At 42.0% G+C, this 16,620-nt stretch overlaps 1 protein-coding gene across 1 annotated transcript in view; it reads right to left on the reverse strand.

Annotated features, from left to right (window-relative positions):
- Nucleotides 1–9,548, reverse strand: part of LOC127568517 (4F2 cell-surface antigen heavy chain-like) — a 59,400-nt gene extending 49,852 nt beyond the window's left edge. The window contains exon 1 of the mRNA XM_052012370.1: nt 8,980–9,548. Within this exon, the coding sequence (XP_051868330.1) occupies nt 8,980–9,502 (523 nt within the window). The 5' untranslated portion in view covers nt 9,503–9,548. The remainder of the gene's footprint in view (nt 1–8,979) is intronic.
- Between the last annotated feature and the right edge of the window lie 7,072 nt (nt 9,549–16,620).

The raw sequence follows: 16,620 nt of genomic DNA on the forward strand, positions 1-16,620 counted from the left end.
GGATCCAGAAGAAATAGCGGAGGTATTTAATGAATACTTTACATCAGTATTCACTACAGAAAAAGATCTGGGGGATTGTAGTGTGGACTTGCAGCAGGCTGAAAAGCTTGAGCATGTAGATATTAGGAAAGAGGAGGTGCTGGAACTTTTGGAAAGCATCAAGTTGGATAAGTCACCAGGGCCGGATGGGATGTACCCCAGGATGCTGTGGGAGGCGAGAGAGTAGATTGCGGAGCCTCTGACGATGATCTTTGCATCATCGATGGCGATGGGAGAGGTTCCAGAAGATTGGAGGGTTGCACATGTTATTCCCTTATTCGAGAAAGGGAATAGAGATAGCCCAGGAAATTATAGACTGGTGAGTCTTACCTCAGTGGTTGGTAAGCTGATGGAGAAGATCCTGAGAAGCAGGATTTATGAACATTTGGAGAGGTATAATATGATTAGGAATAGTCAACATGGCTGTGCCAAGGGCAGGTCCTGCCTGACGAGCCTGATTGAATTTTTTGAGGATGTGACTAAACACATCGATGAAGGGAGAGTAGTAGATGTAGTGTATATGGATTTCAGCAAGGCATTTGATAAATTACCCCATGCAAGGCTTGAGAAAGTAAGGAGGCATGGGATCCAAGGGGACATTGCAATGTGGATCCAGAACTGGCTGGTCCACAGAAGGCAAAGAGTGGTCGTTGAAGAGTCGTATTCTGCATGGAGGTCGGTGACCAGTGGTGTACCTCAGGGATCTGTTCTGGGACCCTTACTCTTTGTGATTTTTATAAACGACCTAGATGAGGAAGTGGAGGGATGGATTAGTAAGTTTGTGGATGACGCAAAGGTTGGATGTGTTGTGGATAGTATAGAGGGCTGTCAGAGGTTACAGCGGGACATAGATAGGATGCAAAGTTGGGCTGAGGAATGGCAGATGCGGTTCAACCCAGATAAGTGTGAAGTGGTTCATTTTGGTAGGTCAAATATAATGGCAGAATATAATCTTAATGGTAGGACTCTTGGCAGTGTGGAGGATCAGAGGGATCTTGGGGTCCGAGTCCATAGGACACTCAAAGCGGCTGCGCAGGTTGACTCTGTGGTTAAGAAGGCATATGGTGTATTGTCCTTCAATGGTGGAATTGAATTTAGGAGCCGGGAGGTAATTATTGCCGCCATATAGGACCCTGGTCAGACCCCACTTGGAGTACTGTGCTCAGTTCTGGTCGCCTCACTACAGGAAGGATGTGGAAGCCATAGAAAGGGTGCAAAGGAGATTTACAAGGATGCTGCCTGGAATGCGGAGCATGCCTTAGGAAAGCAGGTTGAGGGAACTCGACTTTTTCTCCTTGGAGCAACGGAGGATGAGGGGGGACCTGATAGAGGTATATAAGATGATGACACGCATTGATCGGGTGGATAGTCAGAGGCTTTTCCTCAGGGCTGAAATGGTGGTCACACGAGGACATGTTTAAGGTGCTGGGGAGTAGGTATAGGGGAGATGTCAGGGGTAAGTTTTTTTACTCAGAGAGTGGTGAGTGTGTGGAATGGGCTGCCGGCAACGGTGGTGGAGGCGGATACGATAGACTCTTTTAAGAGACTGTTGGATAGGTACATGGAGATGAGAAAAATAGAGGGCTATAGGTAAGCCTAGTAATTTCTAGGGTAGGGACATGTTCGGCACAGCTTTGTGGGCCGAAGGGCCTGAATTATGCTGTAGGTTTTTCTATGTTTCACTCCGCTTTCCGACCCTTTCCCTATATCCCATTAGACTACCACTTTGAAGACCTCAGAGCAAGACTGCAATAAGTGAGGGACACCAGGGACTATTGTGTACTCTGCTTCACAGAGACATGGCTCACCCTCAGCACTCTGGACACAGCGCTCCAGCCCAAGGGCTTCACCATCCACGCATAGATCAGACGGCAGCATCAGGTAAAGGCAGAGGCAGTGGAGTTTGCTTCATGATTAACTCTTCATGGTAGTTCGCAGAATGAGCACCACTTCTGGAAGGGGTTTGACCCTAAAGTTTTCTGCCTCAGAGCAAAGATTTCTACCACTGAGCCAAGACTCATACTTATTCATTTTCCAACATTCAAGGGAGGTGGAGGACTTTTTACAGGACTGCTTTGAAGCGGTGGACTGGACCACATTCAGGAATTCATCCTCGGGTCTGAATGAATATGCCAGAGCCGTCACTGACTTAACCAAGTCCTGTGCGGATGAGTGTGTGCCTTCAAGAACATACCAAGTTTTCCCAAACCAGAAGCCCTGGAAGAACCAAGAGATTTGCAGGCTGTTGAGGGGTAGATCTGCGGCATTCAAGACCGGAGATCTACAATCCTACAAGAAGTCCAGGTACTACCTACAGAGGTCCATTGCGAGAGTGAAAAGGCAATTCCAATTGAAGCTAGAGACAAAAATCGGATGCATGACAACTGTGGCAGGGTTTGCATGAATTACTTCCTATAAGGCAAAACCTAACAGCATAAATGGTGGTGATGCTTCGCTCCCTGATGAGCTCAACACCTTTTATGCACATTTTGAAAGGGAGAATAACACTACACCTGTGCCCACAGTATCTGACGACCCTGTGACCTCTGTCACAGAGGCCAACGTCTGAACATCCTTCAAGAAGGTGAACCCTTGCAAGGCATCAGGCACCAATGGTGTACCTGGCAGGCTACTGAAAACCTGTGCCAACCAACTGGCTAGAATATTCACGGACATCTTCAGCCTCTCACTGCTGCAGTCAGAGGTTCCCACCTGCTTCAAAAGGGCATCAATCTTTCCAGTGCCCAAGAAGAGCAGGGTGAGCTGCCTCAAGGACTATCACCCACAGCACTTACATCTACTGTGATGAAGTCCTTTGACAGGTTGGTTACGGTAAGAATTCCTGCCTGAGCAAGGACCTGGATCCACTGCAATTCGCCTACCACTACAACAGGTCTACAGCAAACACAATCTCACTGGCTCTCTACTCTGCACTGGAGCACCTAGACAACTGAAGACATACATCAAGCTACTGTTATTCGATTACAGCTCAATACCATCATTCCCTTGGTACTAACAACCTACCTGCAAAACCTGGGCCTCTGTACCTCCCTCTGCAACTGGATCCTCGACTTCCTTACAGGGAGACCACAGTCAGTGAGGATCCACAATAACATCTCTGCCTCGCTGACTGTCAGCAGAGTTTTGAATGGAAAAAAGGCACAGATGTGGATAACGAGGGAGGTGAAGGATAAAATAAAAGCAAAAGGGGCGGCGTACAAAGTAGCAAAAATTAGTGGGAAAACAGAAGATTGGAACGATTTTAAAAATCTGCAGAGAGAAACTAAGAAGGTCATTAGGAAAGCAAAGATGAGTTACGAAAGGAAGCTGGCGGACAACATTCGGAAGGATTCTAAGAGTTTTTTTAAATACATAAGGAATAAAAGAGAGACACGGGTTGACATAGGACCAATTGATAACGGTGCAGGAGGTATTATAATGGATGATAGTGAGATGGCAAGGGAATTGAATGAATATTTTGCATCGGTCTTCACCGTGGAGGACATAAGCAATGTGCCCATTAGTCAGGAGTCTCACGAATTGGAGCTGAGTTCAATTGAGATTAATAGGGAGAAGGTGCTTGGAAAACTAAAGGGGCTTAAGGCTGATAAGTCTCCCGGACCGGATGAGGTGCATCCCCGGGTTCTGAAGGAGGTGGCTGTGGAGATAGCGGAGGCGTTGGCGATTATTTTTCAGGAATCGATAGATTCTGGCATGGTTCCGGAGGACTGGAGGGTAGCGAATGTAGTTCCGTTATATAAGAAAGGTGGGAGGCAGCACAAAGGCAATTACAGACCTATTAGTCTGACGTCAGTGGTGGGAAAATTATTGGAGTCTATCCTCAAGGAGGAGGTTACCGAATACCTAGAGGCGCAAGGCAAGATAGGACCTAGTCAACATGGTTTTGTGAAGGGGAGGTCCTGTCTGACCAACCTATTGGAGTTTTTTGAAGAAATCACAGGTAGGGTGGATAAGGGAGAGGCGGTAGATGTTGTGTATTTAGACTTTCAAAAGGCCTTTGATAAGGTGCCTCACAAGAGACTGATTAATAAGATGAGAGGTCATGGAATTATGGGCAGGGTAGCAAAATGGGTGGAGAATTGGCTGGTTGGCAGGAAGCAAAGGGTGGAAATAAAAGGATCTCGTTCTGGTTGGTTACCGGTTACTAGTGGTGTGCCGCAAGGGTCGGTGTTGGGGCCTCTCCTTTTTACCTTGTACATCAATGATTTGGATGATGGAATAAATGGTTGTGTGGCTAAGTTTGCGGATGACACCAAGATAAGTGGAGGAGTAGGGAGCATAGAGGAAATAGAAAGAATGCAGAGGGACCTAGACAGTTTAGGAGAATGGGCAAGAAAATGGCAGATGAGATTCAATGTTGAGAAATGTGCAGTTGTACACTTTGGAAGTAGAAATAAGCGGGTAGATTATTATCTAGAAGGAGAGAAGATTGATAGTGCGGTAGTACAAAGGGACTTGGGGGTACTTATACAAGATACCTTAAAAGTTAACCACCAGGTTGGATCGGTGGTTAAGAAAGCGAATGCTATGTTGGCATTCATCTCGAGAGGTATAGTGTATAAAAGTAAGGAAGTGTTGATGAGGCTCTACGGGGCGCTAGTGAGGCCTCATTTGGAATACTGTGCGCAGTTTTGGGCCCCGCATCTTAGGAAGGATGTGCTGACGTTGGAGAGGGTTCAGAGGAGATTTACGAGAATGATTCCAGGAATGAAAGGGCTTAAGTACGATGAGCGTTTGTCGGCTCTTGGACTGTACTCGCTGGAGTACAGAAGGATGAGAGGGGACCTCGTAGCGACATTTAAAATGTTGACAGGTAAGGATAGAGTAGATGTGGCTAGGCTGTTTCCCTTGGTGGGCGTGTCCAGGACCAGAGGGCACAATCTTAGAATTAGAGGGTACAGTTTCAAGACAGAGATGAGGAGAAGTTTCTTTACCCAGAGGGTGGTGAAATTGTGGAACTCCTTGCCACGCACAGCAGTGGAGGCCAGATCAGTGGGGGTGTTCAAGGAGGAGATAGACAGATATCTAAATAGTCAGGGTATCAAGGGATATGGGGATAAGGCTGGCAAATGGGATTAGAATAGTTTTTTTTTTCTCTCTCTTTTTTTCCCACCCCATTTCTTTTTCCCTTTTCCTTGGAGCAGACTCGATGGGCCGAATGGCCTGCTTCTGCTCCCTTATCTTGTGATCTTGTGATCTTGTGATCTCAAGATACATGCTTAGCCCACTGCTCTACTCTCTATACAACTCATGACTGTGTGGCTCAGCACAACTCAAACACCATCTATAAATTAACCGATGACATCACTGTTGTTGGTAGAATTTCAAATGGCAATGAAGAAGCTTACAGGAGTGAGATAGATTCGCTGATTAAGTGGTGTTGCAACAACAACTTCACATTCAACATCAGCAAGACCAAGGCCTGATTGTGGACTTTAAGAAGGGAAATTGGAAGAACACACACCAGTCCTCATTGAGGGGTCAGTGGGGGGGAAGGGTGAGCAGCTTCCAGTTCCTGGGCGTCAACATCTCAGAGGATCTATCCTGGGCCCAACACATTGATGCAAGCACAAAGAAGGCACAGGGATTTGGTATGTCACCGAAGACTCTTACAAATTTCTACAGATGTACGGTGGAGAGCATCCTGACTGGTTGCATCACAGCCTGACATGGAGCCTCCAATGCACAGGATTGCAAGAAGCTGCAGAGAGTTATAGACTCAGCTGGCTCCATCACAGACACAACTCTCCCCACCACTGAGGACATCTTCAAGAGGCAGTGCCTCAAGAAGGAAACATCTATCATTAAGGAGTCTCGCTATCCAGGTCATGCCCTCTTCTCGTTACTACCATCAGGGAGGAGGAACGTGAGCCTGAAGATCCAATCTCAATGATTCAGGGACAGCTTCTTCCTCTCAGCCATCAGATTTCTGAACGATCCATGAACCCATGAATACCACTTCATTATTCCTTTTCTTTGCACTATTAATTTATTTTTGTAATTTATAGATGTTTATGTCTTTGCCCTGTACTGCTGCTGCAAAACAACAAATTTTACATCTTATGTCAGTATAATAAATAAATCTGATCTGATTCTCATTCTACAAACAGGAGCTAGAAAGATTATCACAAAAAAAGCTTAAAAATAAAAATACATTTGTTTGCATTTTCTCAGGATAAAGAGTTGAATTACTTTTCAAATGTAGCCAGTGTTGTTTAAAAGTAGTTAATTTACAAAAAGCTATTGTTATATCTGATAACTTTAAATCCTTTTTCTCTTCTACCAAAAGTCCAGATTTGACTTTTAACTATCTAAACAAGAAGTCTGTGTCTTAGTTTAGCAACTGTCATCTGAAATACCTTGAACAATTTATCACATCACTCAAAAGCTAGCTTTGATTATGAGCACCACTTCTGGAAGGGGTTTGACCCTGAATTTTTCTGCCTCAGAGCAAAGATTTCTACCACTAAGCCAAGACTCATACTTATTCGTTTTCCAACATTCAGACTCTGGATCAGTTCCTACAGATTGCAAAATTACTAATGTAACCCAGTATTTAAAAAAGGAGAGAGAAAACAGGAAAATTATTGACTGGTTAGCCTGACACTGGTGGTGGGGAAAATATTACTAAAGATGTAATGAAAGAGCATTTTGAAAACAGTGACAGGATTGGCCAAAATCACCATGGCTTTATGAAAGGGAAATCATGCTTGTGTAGCGACTCACCGTCCGGTCAGGCGAACTGGCTCGGTAGTCGGGTCGCGCGATGAGGCGGCGGGCCTCGTCTTTCCCGAGCGACGGGGAGAACCTGCGTGCGGGAAAGACTTGATGCCATAGTACTTTCGTCATTGCCGGTTGCATTGGGCGGGAACAGTCTCCCTTAAAAGGCCCGCGCAAGGCGGGAAAATAAACCAGTTCTTGTTTGACAATCCTTCGACTAGCGTCTTGTTTTATTTCGTGGTAGCAACCGCTACACTTGAAACATTTATTGGAATTTTTTGAGAATGTAACTAATAGAGTGGATGAGTGAACCAATCAACGTGGTGTATCTGGACTTTCAGAAGACTTTTGATAAGCAAAATTAAAGCACATGGGAGTAGGGGTAATGTACTGACTTGGGTAGAGAACTGGTTGGCAGACAGAAAACAGTACTTTTTTCAAAATGGCAGTCAGTGACGAGTGGAATACCACAAGGTTCAGTTTTCTAATCCCAGCTAAAACATAGTATGTATGAATGATTTATGTAACTGAATTAAATGTAATATCTGTAATTCTGTGTATAATTCAAAGCTGGATAGATGAGTGGATAAATGTGAGGCTATCTACCTTTGGTGGCAAAAACAGTAAGGTAGATTATTATCTGAATGGTTCTTGTGCACCAGTCATTGAAAGCAAGCATGCAGAACCAGCAGGCAAATGGTATGTTGGCCTTCATAGCGAGACAATGAGTACAAAAGGAGAGATGTCTTACTGCGATTGTACAGGACCTTGGTGAAACCACACTTTCTAGTTTAGGTCTCTTCAACTAAGGGTGTTCTTGCTATTGAGGGAGTGCAGCCAAGCTTCAAAAGACTGATTTCTGGGATGGCAGAACTGACAACATGAAGAGAGAATGGAACCATTAGGCCTACATTTGCTAGAGTTAAGAAGAAATGAAACTCAAAATCCCAACAAGTCTGGACAGACTAGATGCAGGATGTTATTGATGATGACAAAGTTAAAGATGGCCTGAGCATACAGGGGGTAAGCCATTCAGCATTGAGATGAGAAATTTCTTCACCGAGACTGGCCAAATTGTGGAATTCTCTACCACAGAAGGCAGTTGAGGAAAAATCATTAAATATATCCAAGGAATTAGATATAGCTCTTATAGCTCTGAATATGGGGAGAAGCAGAAACAGAATTGAATTGGGACGATCAACCATTATTGTATTTAATGGCAGAGCAGGCTCAAAGAGCCAAAAGGCCTCCTCTTTCTGTTTTCTATGTTTTATTCTCAGATTGTGGGGTTGAGAGTCCCTGAAAAAAAGAGCAGTGAGCTTTCTTGAAACCCTCTGATCATTTTGTGAAAATGTTTTCAAGAGGTTATTTGGAAGGCTCAGAATTTTCCCAGGGTAAAGGTTTAAAGGGGACCTGAGGGGCAAGTTTTTCACACTGTGGATGGTGGGTATATGGAAGGAAAGAACTGCCAGAGAAAGTTGTAGAGGCTGGTGCAATTACAATGTTTAAAAGACATTTGGACAGTTAAATGGATAGGAAAGGTTTAGAGGGATATGGACCAAACACAGGCAAATGGGACTAGCTCAGGTCTGCACCTTGGCTGGCATGGATGAGTTGGGCCAAAGGGCCTGTTTTCTGTGCTGTATAACCCTGTGACTCTACACTGAAGATTAATATTTAAACTTATCAAGCAGCCTGCTTTGTCCTAGACAGTATTGTTGCAGCTTAATTCAGTCAGCTATCACAACTTTTGACTAGGACTTCGTACTTTCAGCTGGCAGAAAATGAACTGTTCAATACATAATACAACTCCTGACAACGTCTGTTTGGCAGAATGAGCTGGTCCTGTTTCTAGTTAATTGTAATGCTATCAAATGTCAAAATATAGAGATGGTTAGGTGCCAGGCGACATTTGTGCAACATATTCACCCAAATCCCGGGTCCTAGAGTGGAGTTGCAAATGTTGCTTAAAACTGTGCAATCGTCAGGGATCAGCCTATTAAGGAGGTTGGGTTACTACCGAAGCAGCCGAAGGTGTTTGAGCAATGTCTGGGGTTTGGGAATGTTGGGATGAATCACATACAACACCCCACTCCACCCGGACCATCGTTGTAGTAATGGGTGGAGGTGCTGCACGGTTAATGTGAATACATGTTAAGACAAAGTAAAACAATAAAGACTACGTGCGTATAGTTTTACCACGTAGGTCTCCCAGTCCATCCGCAGTCGTATCGCGGAACGATTGAAGAGCAATGCGATACAATGGTCCCTTCTGCCACCATCCCAGTTTAGGAGTCGGCTTACACTCGGGGGTCTGAACGATGCTGACCAGGGCCGCCGCCACTACGCACATCACACTGCCGAAAAACAGAGCAAGGCCGAAACGCCTGACCCACATCCATTTCGGCCCGCTCGCCATCTGCAACTCCATCTTGCCCAGTATCCTATTCGATTCTGCAATGGATGGGCGCGCAGCTTGGTGTCTGACGTTCCCACTAAAACGGCCAAGCCCCTCTGTTTGACTGGAGCCCGAAGGCAGCTTGCTGCGGTCCAAGGCCTTGTCAGAGACGCTCAGACCGAAGGAGACCCCGGGCGATAGTTTGGCCGGAGCTCGGCTCTCGCTCACAAAAGAGGGTGCCGGGGATCTACCCCGCAGTGGTGATGCTATGCTAATCAGAGATTTAATTTTTTTGTTCATGTTCGCGGTGCTTGGGCCGGACATGAACGATATAACGATCACACACCTTCACGTCGCACCAACCGAAACAGCTCGCCCTCACTTTTCCCGCCCGACAACTGCGCACGCGTGAGTTGGTGCTTTGCCCAGACTGCTCACGTGGCCGTCCCTCTCAAAAGTTCATTGAAACTCAGGTTTTGCCTAATGGGCAGCCACTTATCGCAATGCTTAACAAAAAATCTCACTGACAGTCCCAACCTTTGTCTAGCGGCGTTGACCTGCTCATCCTTTCAATGCATTGTTTTCCAACAACATTCAAAATGTTGTGCAGAGACAGCCCGTGGAACATTTCCAGTGGCATACAGGAAAGCAATAATCACAAATCAGTTTTGTCCCAGTTCTGAAGTCTTGATCTTCAACTATCCCTTTTCCTCAATCGACTAAAGCGCGTGCTAGCTTATTGAAGGCATAGTGAATTTTATCATTAAATTTGCCAAGAAGTGGCTCTTGTGATACAGGAAGTAGCCCACATTTTCCAGGGTCAGATCATAAACCTTGATAGTAGAGTACAGCATGATGCAGAAGGTGCAGGTTGAAAAAGGACCTTGGTCTTCTAGATGTTGATTACAAGACCTGTCAATTCATTCATTAAAGCATGTGAGAATGTCTTGGAGCATGCAAACACAAGTGTCACCTGCATGTGTAACTTGACTACTGAAGTTCAGGTGACATTATGCCTTTGGGATTGCTAGATCAGAACTTTTTCCAAGGTCCTCTGGTTTACCCGATACCTGTTGCTGGCAAAATGCTGGAATCCACAATTCAGATTGTAATAACAAGACACTTAGAAATCCATAAAATTATTAAGCAGAAACAATACAAAAAATGGCTAATATTAACTTAAGTATTCATGCATACATTTGTGGGTTTCCTTAAGTCATAGAGTCACATAGCACAGACTTGTTGGCCACCACACTCATGCAGACTACCTCTTTATTCCTCTTTTGTACTATTTATTTTTGTAACTTATAGTAATTTTTGTGTCTTGCACTGTACTGACACAAAACAACAAATTTCATGACATACATCATTGATAATAAACCTGATTCTGAAGTACCTATATATACTAATTCCATTTTACCAGCACTTGATCCATAACCTTCTATGCCTTGGCAATTTAAATGCTCATCCAGATGCTTCTTGAATGTTGTGAGAGTACCTGCTTCCACCACAACCCAGGCAGTGTCTTCCAGATTCCAACCACCTCTGATGAGTAAGTTCTTCCTTAGATCCCCTCTAAAATTTTTACCCCTTACCCTAAACTTTTGTCCTCTAGTTTTAGACACCTCTCCTATGGAGAAAAGTTTTCTATCTATGACCCTCATAATTTTGTATACCTGTACTGGTTCCATTCTCACCCTGCTCGGCTCCAATGAAAGTAAACCCAGTTTATTCAGCCAGTCCTTCTGAAATGCTCCAATAAAGGCAACATCCTGGTGAATTTCCTCTCAAGTGCAATCATGCCTTCCCATAGTGTGGCAACCAAACCTATACATAGCCTAACCAACATCCTGAAAGATCCCCATTGCTGTTTTTCCAATTGGACTCCTCCTGTGGAGCAACAACTTCCTGCAGTTTTGCAGCTATTATGCCTGTTGCAACTGCACCAGGTAATTCACAATTTTTGGATTTGTGTTAAAATATTTTGTCCATCTGATTTTCTGTATTTTTTTTAAAAGCTGTTGAATAATTATGAATGATATTTAAGTAAAGAGTTCTGATTCTTAAGCATAAATTCTAAATGCATCAATTGGCTAAGTTAGAATAGGCACCACTAACCACTTAACAATGCTTCCCAACCTTGTTTACAAAATGTGAATAGCTGGGAAAACATACCACAAGTTCCACCTTAATTTCAGAAAACCCAATTGAAAACAACACAAAATAATGAAAGGAAGTATTTTATACATTTAAGGTATAAACTGAAGTTAAATAAATGTTATCTTTCATCATCCAGACACAATGTATATCAGAAACATTTTGTTCATGGAACCAGTTTAGACTGTTTGTATCTATGGTTCTATCTTTATTCATCAACAACTGATAGCCCTGGAAATGAGCAGATAATGGATGCAAATTCTGAAAAATATCAACATGCATAGTTTAATGTTAGCAAAAGATCCACATCATTAGTGGAAGTAGATATCTATGTACATCAAAGTGGTGCAAAAATTGTTTTATCTATTTTAACTTAGTTACCTTTATCTTTAAGCTCTGTGCTGATTCAACTGTGCTGTAACATACATAACTAACATTAATTGGATAGATTTAAATAGGCTTCAGTCATTGTTTTGGATTATTGTTCACTCAAAGTATCAAAAAATGTTGTGACCATACCAAAATAACTCCCATTTACTATTTAAATAATTGCTCTTTGTATAATGCTATTTCATATACATACAAACACATTTCAGATAAGAAGCTTGTCCAATGAAAAAACCGTAACAGCTCATAAATTACCAATCTGGCCCTGAGTGCTTATGTGTGTGGAATTTTCATGTTCTCTCCATGACTATATGGGTTTCTGCCCACAATGGCCCCTTAATGTAGGCAAGTGACAAAGTAGTTTTTTTTATGGGGGGGGGCAAGGAGAGGGTTATGGGTATACAAGAGTGAACAGGTTACAGGGCTACAGGGAAATAAGAAAGCAGAATTATTCTGATTGTTCTGCTGGGACTGTAATGGACATGATGGGCCAAATGGCCTCTTTCTGTGCTATAAGCTGGTATTGTAATATTTATTTTCAACATCATATATTAAATTTGTTTTATTAAATATGGATTGTAAATAATGATCTAAACCAAACTCCATATTACACGTTACAGGACATGAAGCTGATGAGTTCAAGAGAATAGTGATATTTTGGCACATATCAACATTATGAAGGTGGTGGTGTTGGAGATCCTGAACCGTATGTCAATGGATAAATCTCCAGGGCCTGACCAGGTGTGTTTTAGGATGTTATGGGAAGGAAGGGAGGAGTTTTCTGGGGCCCTAGCAGAGACTTTTTTTTATAACTTTGTCAGCCACAGGTGGGGTACTGAAAGGCTGGAGGATGATTAATGTTATGCCTTTATTTAAGAAGGGCAACAGGGATAAAGCCATGGAAATACAGAGCAGTGAGCCTTAACACCAATGGTGGGAAAGTTATTGGAAGGGATTCTAAAGAGACAGGATTTATTTGCATTTGGAAAAGCAAGGAATGATTAGGGATTGTCAGCATGGCTTTGTGAATGGGAAATCATGTCTCACAAATGTGATTGAGTTTTTTTTTGAAAAGGTAACCAAGAGGATTGACGAAGGTAGGGCGGTAGACATTAGCTATCTGGACTTTAGCAAGGTCCCATGTGGTAGGCTGGTCTGAAAGGTTAGAACACATGGGATCCAGGGTGACTAGTGGTGTTCTTCAGGAATCGGTGCTGGGTCCTCTGTTGTTTGTCATAGATATTGATGACTTGGAAGAGAAAGTAGGTGGCTGGAGTGGGTGATTTTGCATCTCTAGGAATGTTTAAATGTACTAGAAGCAAAGCATGTGCAGTTCTGTATCTCTGACTGTTCACATCCCTAATATTACTCTTACTATCGTGATTATTCTTGGCTTTCAGAATGCTGGCATTTCAAGGCGATATGTTTCAACATTCCAACCAGAAAGTGTATTCATTCTCATTGCAGTCCCTTGTTATTTATAACACATCAACAATTATGACAAATGTGTCATTTTCCTTCAAAAACAGAATTAATTTGAGCAAATTGAGATATAGCCCATCTCCAAACCATCAGCCTCAACTTGCTACTTTTCTGATCACATTAAGTTGTACTTTTGTTGGCATCTCATTTTTCAAATTGGCAGTTCATGATATTCCACAGTAGAAAAAGCAGCCATAAATATTTGGATAAATATTACATATATTAATTAATTTGAAGAGTTAACAGAGAAAGCAGACAGTGGTAATGTACCAGATGCAATTTATCTAGATTTTCAAAAGGCTGATTAGGTAATCCATGATAAAAAAAAGTCTGAAAATGTAGAGTCAAGCAAAAAGTAGCAAAATGGATTACAAACTGACTTCAAGACAGTGGGAATAAAAGGTAGCTATTCATAAAGGAAGTGGTATCAAGCTTTTTTTCCCACCCCCCCCCCCCAAACCAGAGGGATAGAATTGAAAAATAGGGAAGCTATGCTAAACCTGTATCAAACCTTGCTTAGATCACACAAAGTATTGCAAACAGTTTTGACCACCATATTCTAAGAATAAAACTGAAGTACTGGAAAGGAGGCAGAGGTCTGCAGGGATAGATATATCAGGAAGGAATGAACAGACCGAGTCTTTCCCTTGTGAAGAGACTGAAAGGTGACCTAACAAAGTTCTTTAAAATTATTTTTAAAAATGATGTAGATACAGAAAGGTTGCCATCACTTGTCGGGAAAGGGTTAACTAGAGGCCATCAATATAATTATCAAGAATTCCAATAGGGAAACCAGAGTAAACTTCTATACCCAAAGGGTGGTGAGATTATTTATAGGGAATGGTTGAGGGGAATAGTATAAATGCATTAAGAGAAGCTTGGACAAACAGATGAGGGTGGAGGAAATAGAGAGTTATGCTGATAGATTTAGATGAGCAAAGATAGAAGGCTCAAGTGGACCATAAATGCTATAAAGGACTTATGGGCCAGAAGGCACGTTCCTGTGCCATATATATTATATTCAATCCATGTAACTGATTGTATTACCATAGAATTACATCGATTTACAGCATTGAAATTGGTCATTGTTTTATGCTCCATGCAAGCTTTCTCCTGCTATGCTTCATCTAATCTCATCAACATCTTTCTATTCCTTTGCCCCTCATTCACTTAGCTAGCTTTTCCTTAAATAGTTCCATGCTATTTATCCTGGTTTCTCCTTCCCATAGCAAGCTCTTACACTTATCACTTTAAAAATTTCCCCTCATTGTATTTATTAGTGTTTGCCTAATATTTGTAACCCATGGTTCTAGAATCTCTAGCACAAGTATTAAGCATTTAACAATTTTTACCATGATAAAACCTAATTTTAGGGCTAATTTTGTATGCGGGTTGTCCTGATCAGCATAGAGGGAAATTAACTTGCCCACAGAGCAACAGGAACAGCAAAATGAAAAATAACAACACTCAGTCATTATAATAATGGCCAAGACCTAGTTCAAAAATGATGCAAGAACCATGAGGACTTTGGATTGTCAGAGCTACAAGTTGAACATTTTTGCACCGTTCCATGTATTTCCATTGCTGTCTTATATAGGATTTAATTCCAAGTGTTAAGTTTGCTTTCAAGAATTTCAACAACTCTTAATGACCTTTGTCACTGAGGAAGGATAAAATGATGGAAGACGTGTAATTCATCCTGTAAAGCTTATGATTGTAGCACACAGTATCAAGCAATTCTTAAAAAGTTAATATAGAGCAGTCTGCATACCTGTATGAGGCAACAACTGCATTCAAGCATCAACCAACATTTTATTCAAGCAGTAGGCTTCACTCAAAATTAACACTTCATAGACCTCCCCATGTGTGAAGTTTCTCCTACACTTACTTGCAAAGTTAGTTTGCATTTCTAAATATTCAGGTGCTATTTGGCACAGAAATAACATTATAAACATTTATGGTTTTACCTAAGCAGCCTTTATACCACCAGTGATTAGCACTTCAACCTCCAAGTCAAAGCAACATTTTGGCAAGAACGACTTGAGGGTGTGATGGGGGAAAGAGCAAATATGTCTGGTGAGACTATCGTTAACTTCTACATCCAAGCTGGATCCAGTTTGCTACCCTATATCCATCTGCAAGAAAAAAACATTGTCATTAGCTTTGGCACAATGAAAAAGTACAATAAAGAGTTGTGTATAATGCTTTAAAAGTTACCTTTGAATATGGTATGAATTTTTAAACTTAGTGTTGTGTCGTGCTTCATAATTCTCAGATACAGCATATAAAATAAATGTATTTAACTTTTTATTTCAACACTATTAAGTTTTCTTACTCGTAACCCAAATAGGGAACAAATGAAATTTAATGTGCCGATTAATAGAAACAAAAGCTACTCTGCCTCCATTGTTAGACTGTAGCCGATCTGTAGCTCAATTCCACCAATCTGCATTCTTTGATCTCCTTATCCAAACATTTCTACAGGAAGACTTGATCTTCTGCATGTGAGCACATGCATAGATGATGGTTGGGGGGGGCGGCGGGGGGGGGGGGATGTGTGCAGTTTATGATTCAACCCAATATCAATGCAGTTATCAGCAGTTAGTTTTATTTGGTCCATATAAGGTTAATATATACTATGATTAAAACAATAGTTATCAACGTAAACAGATGACAGAGTACAGATTTCATTGCTGGGTCAAGAGCATAAATATCAGCAAGGTTTATCAACATTGTTGGCCGAGCACAGCCAGAACACCTCTTTCCTACGAGACCGACAAGAGGTTACACTCCTTCCAATGATCTCTCTCAAAAGGGCCCAGGTTTTTGATCAGTCTCAACTCCAAAAGAAAAAGTTCTACTGTTGAATTAAACTAAAATTTCATTCTCAAGTTAAACAGTAAGTGAAAAATACCTCCCTCTCCCCAGCCCCTCAGTTATCAGTTTAAAGCTGACACATCATCAACAATTTCTTCCTCACTAGCACTGCAAAGATACTATTGCAGAAAATATCTTATTAAAACATTTTTATTTGTTGGCTACTGAGGATAATGAGATCTAACCACAACTTATGCTTTTAGCTGTTTCAATCAGCCCAGCACTCACAGCTTCTTGGGGAAAGTTGTCCAGATTTCCACCACTCTTCATGTAGGAAAACTGCTCCCCACACCAATTTCAAAATTGTGCTCCTGTGATATAGTTCACACAATTTTCCTGCTGGACCAATAAAAGCTTTCCTAAGGTTCTACATCAAACACTAGACAAAATATTTCAAATGAGGTCTAACTGGGGTGCTGAAGAACTCCAAATGTCACTACCTCTTTTATATTCCAAACCTTTAAGATAAAGGCCTAAATTCCATTTGTCTTTTTTAACCTACGCCCGAGCTATTAGTCATCCTTGCATACAATTTCCTC

Source organism: Pristis pectinata, chromosome 3 (genome assembly GCF_009764475.1).
Source record: "Pristis pectinata isolate sPriPec2 chromosome 3, sPriPec2.1.pri, whole genome shotgun sequence".
Taxonomy (NCBI): domain Eukaryota; kingdom Metazoa; phylum Chordata; class Chondrichthyes; order Rhinopristiformes; family Pristidae; genus Pristis; species Pristis pectinata.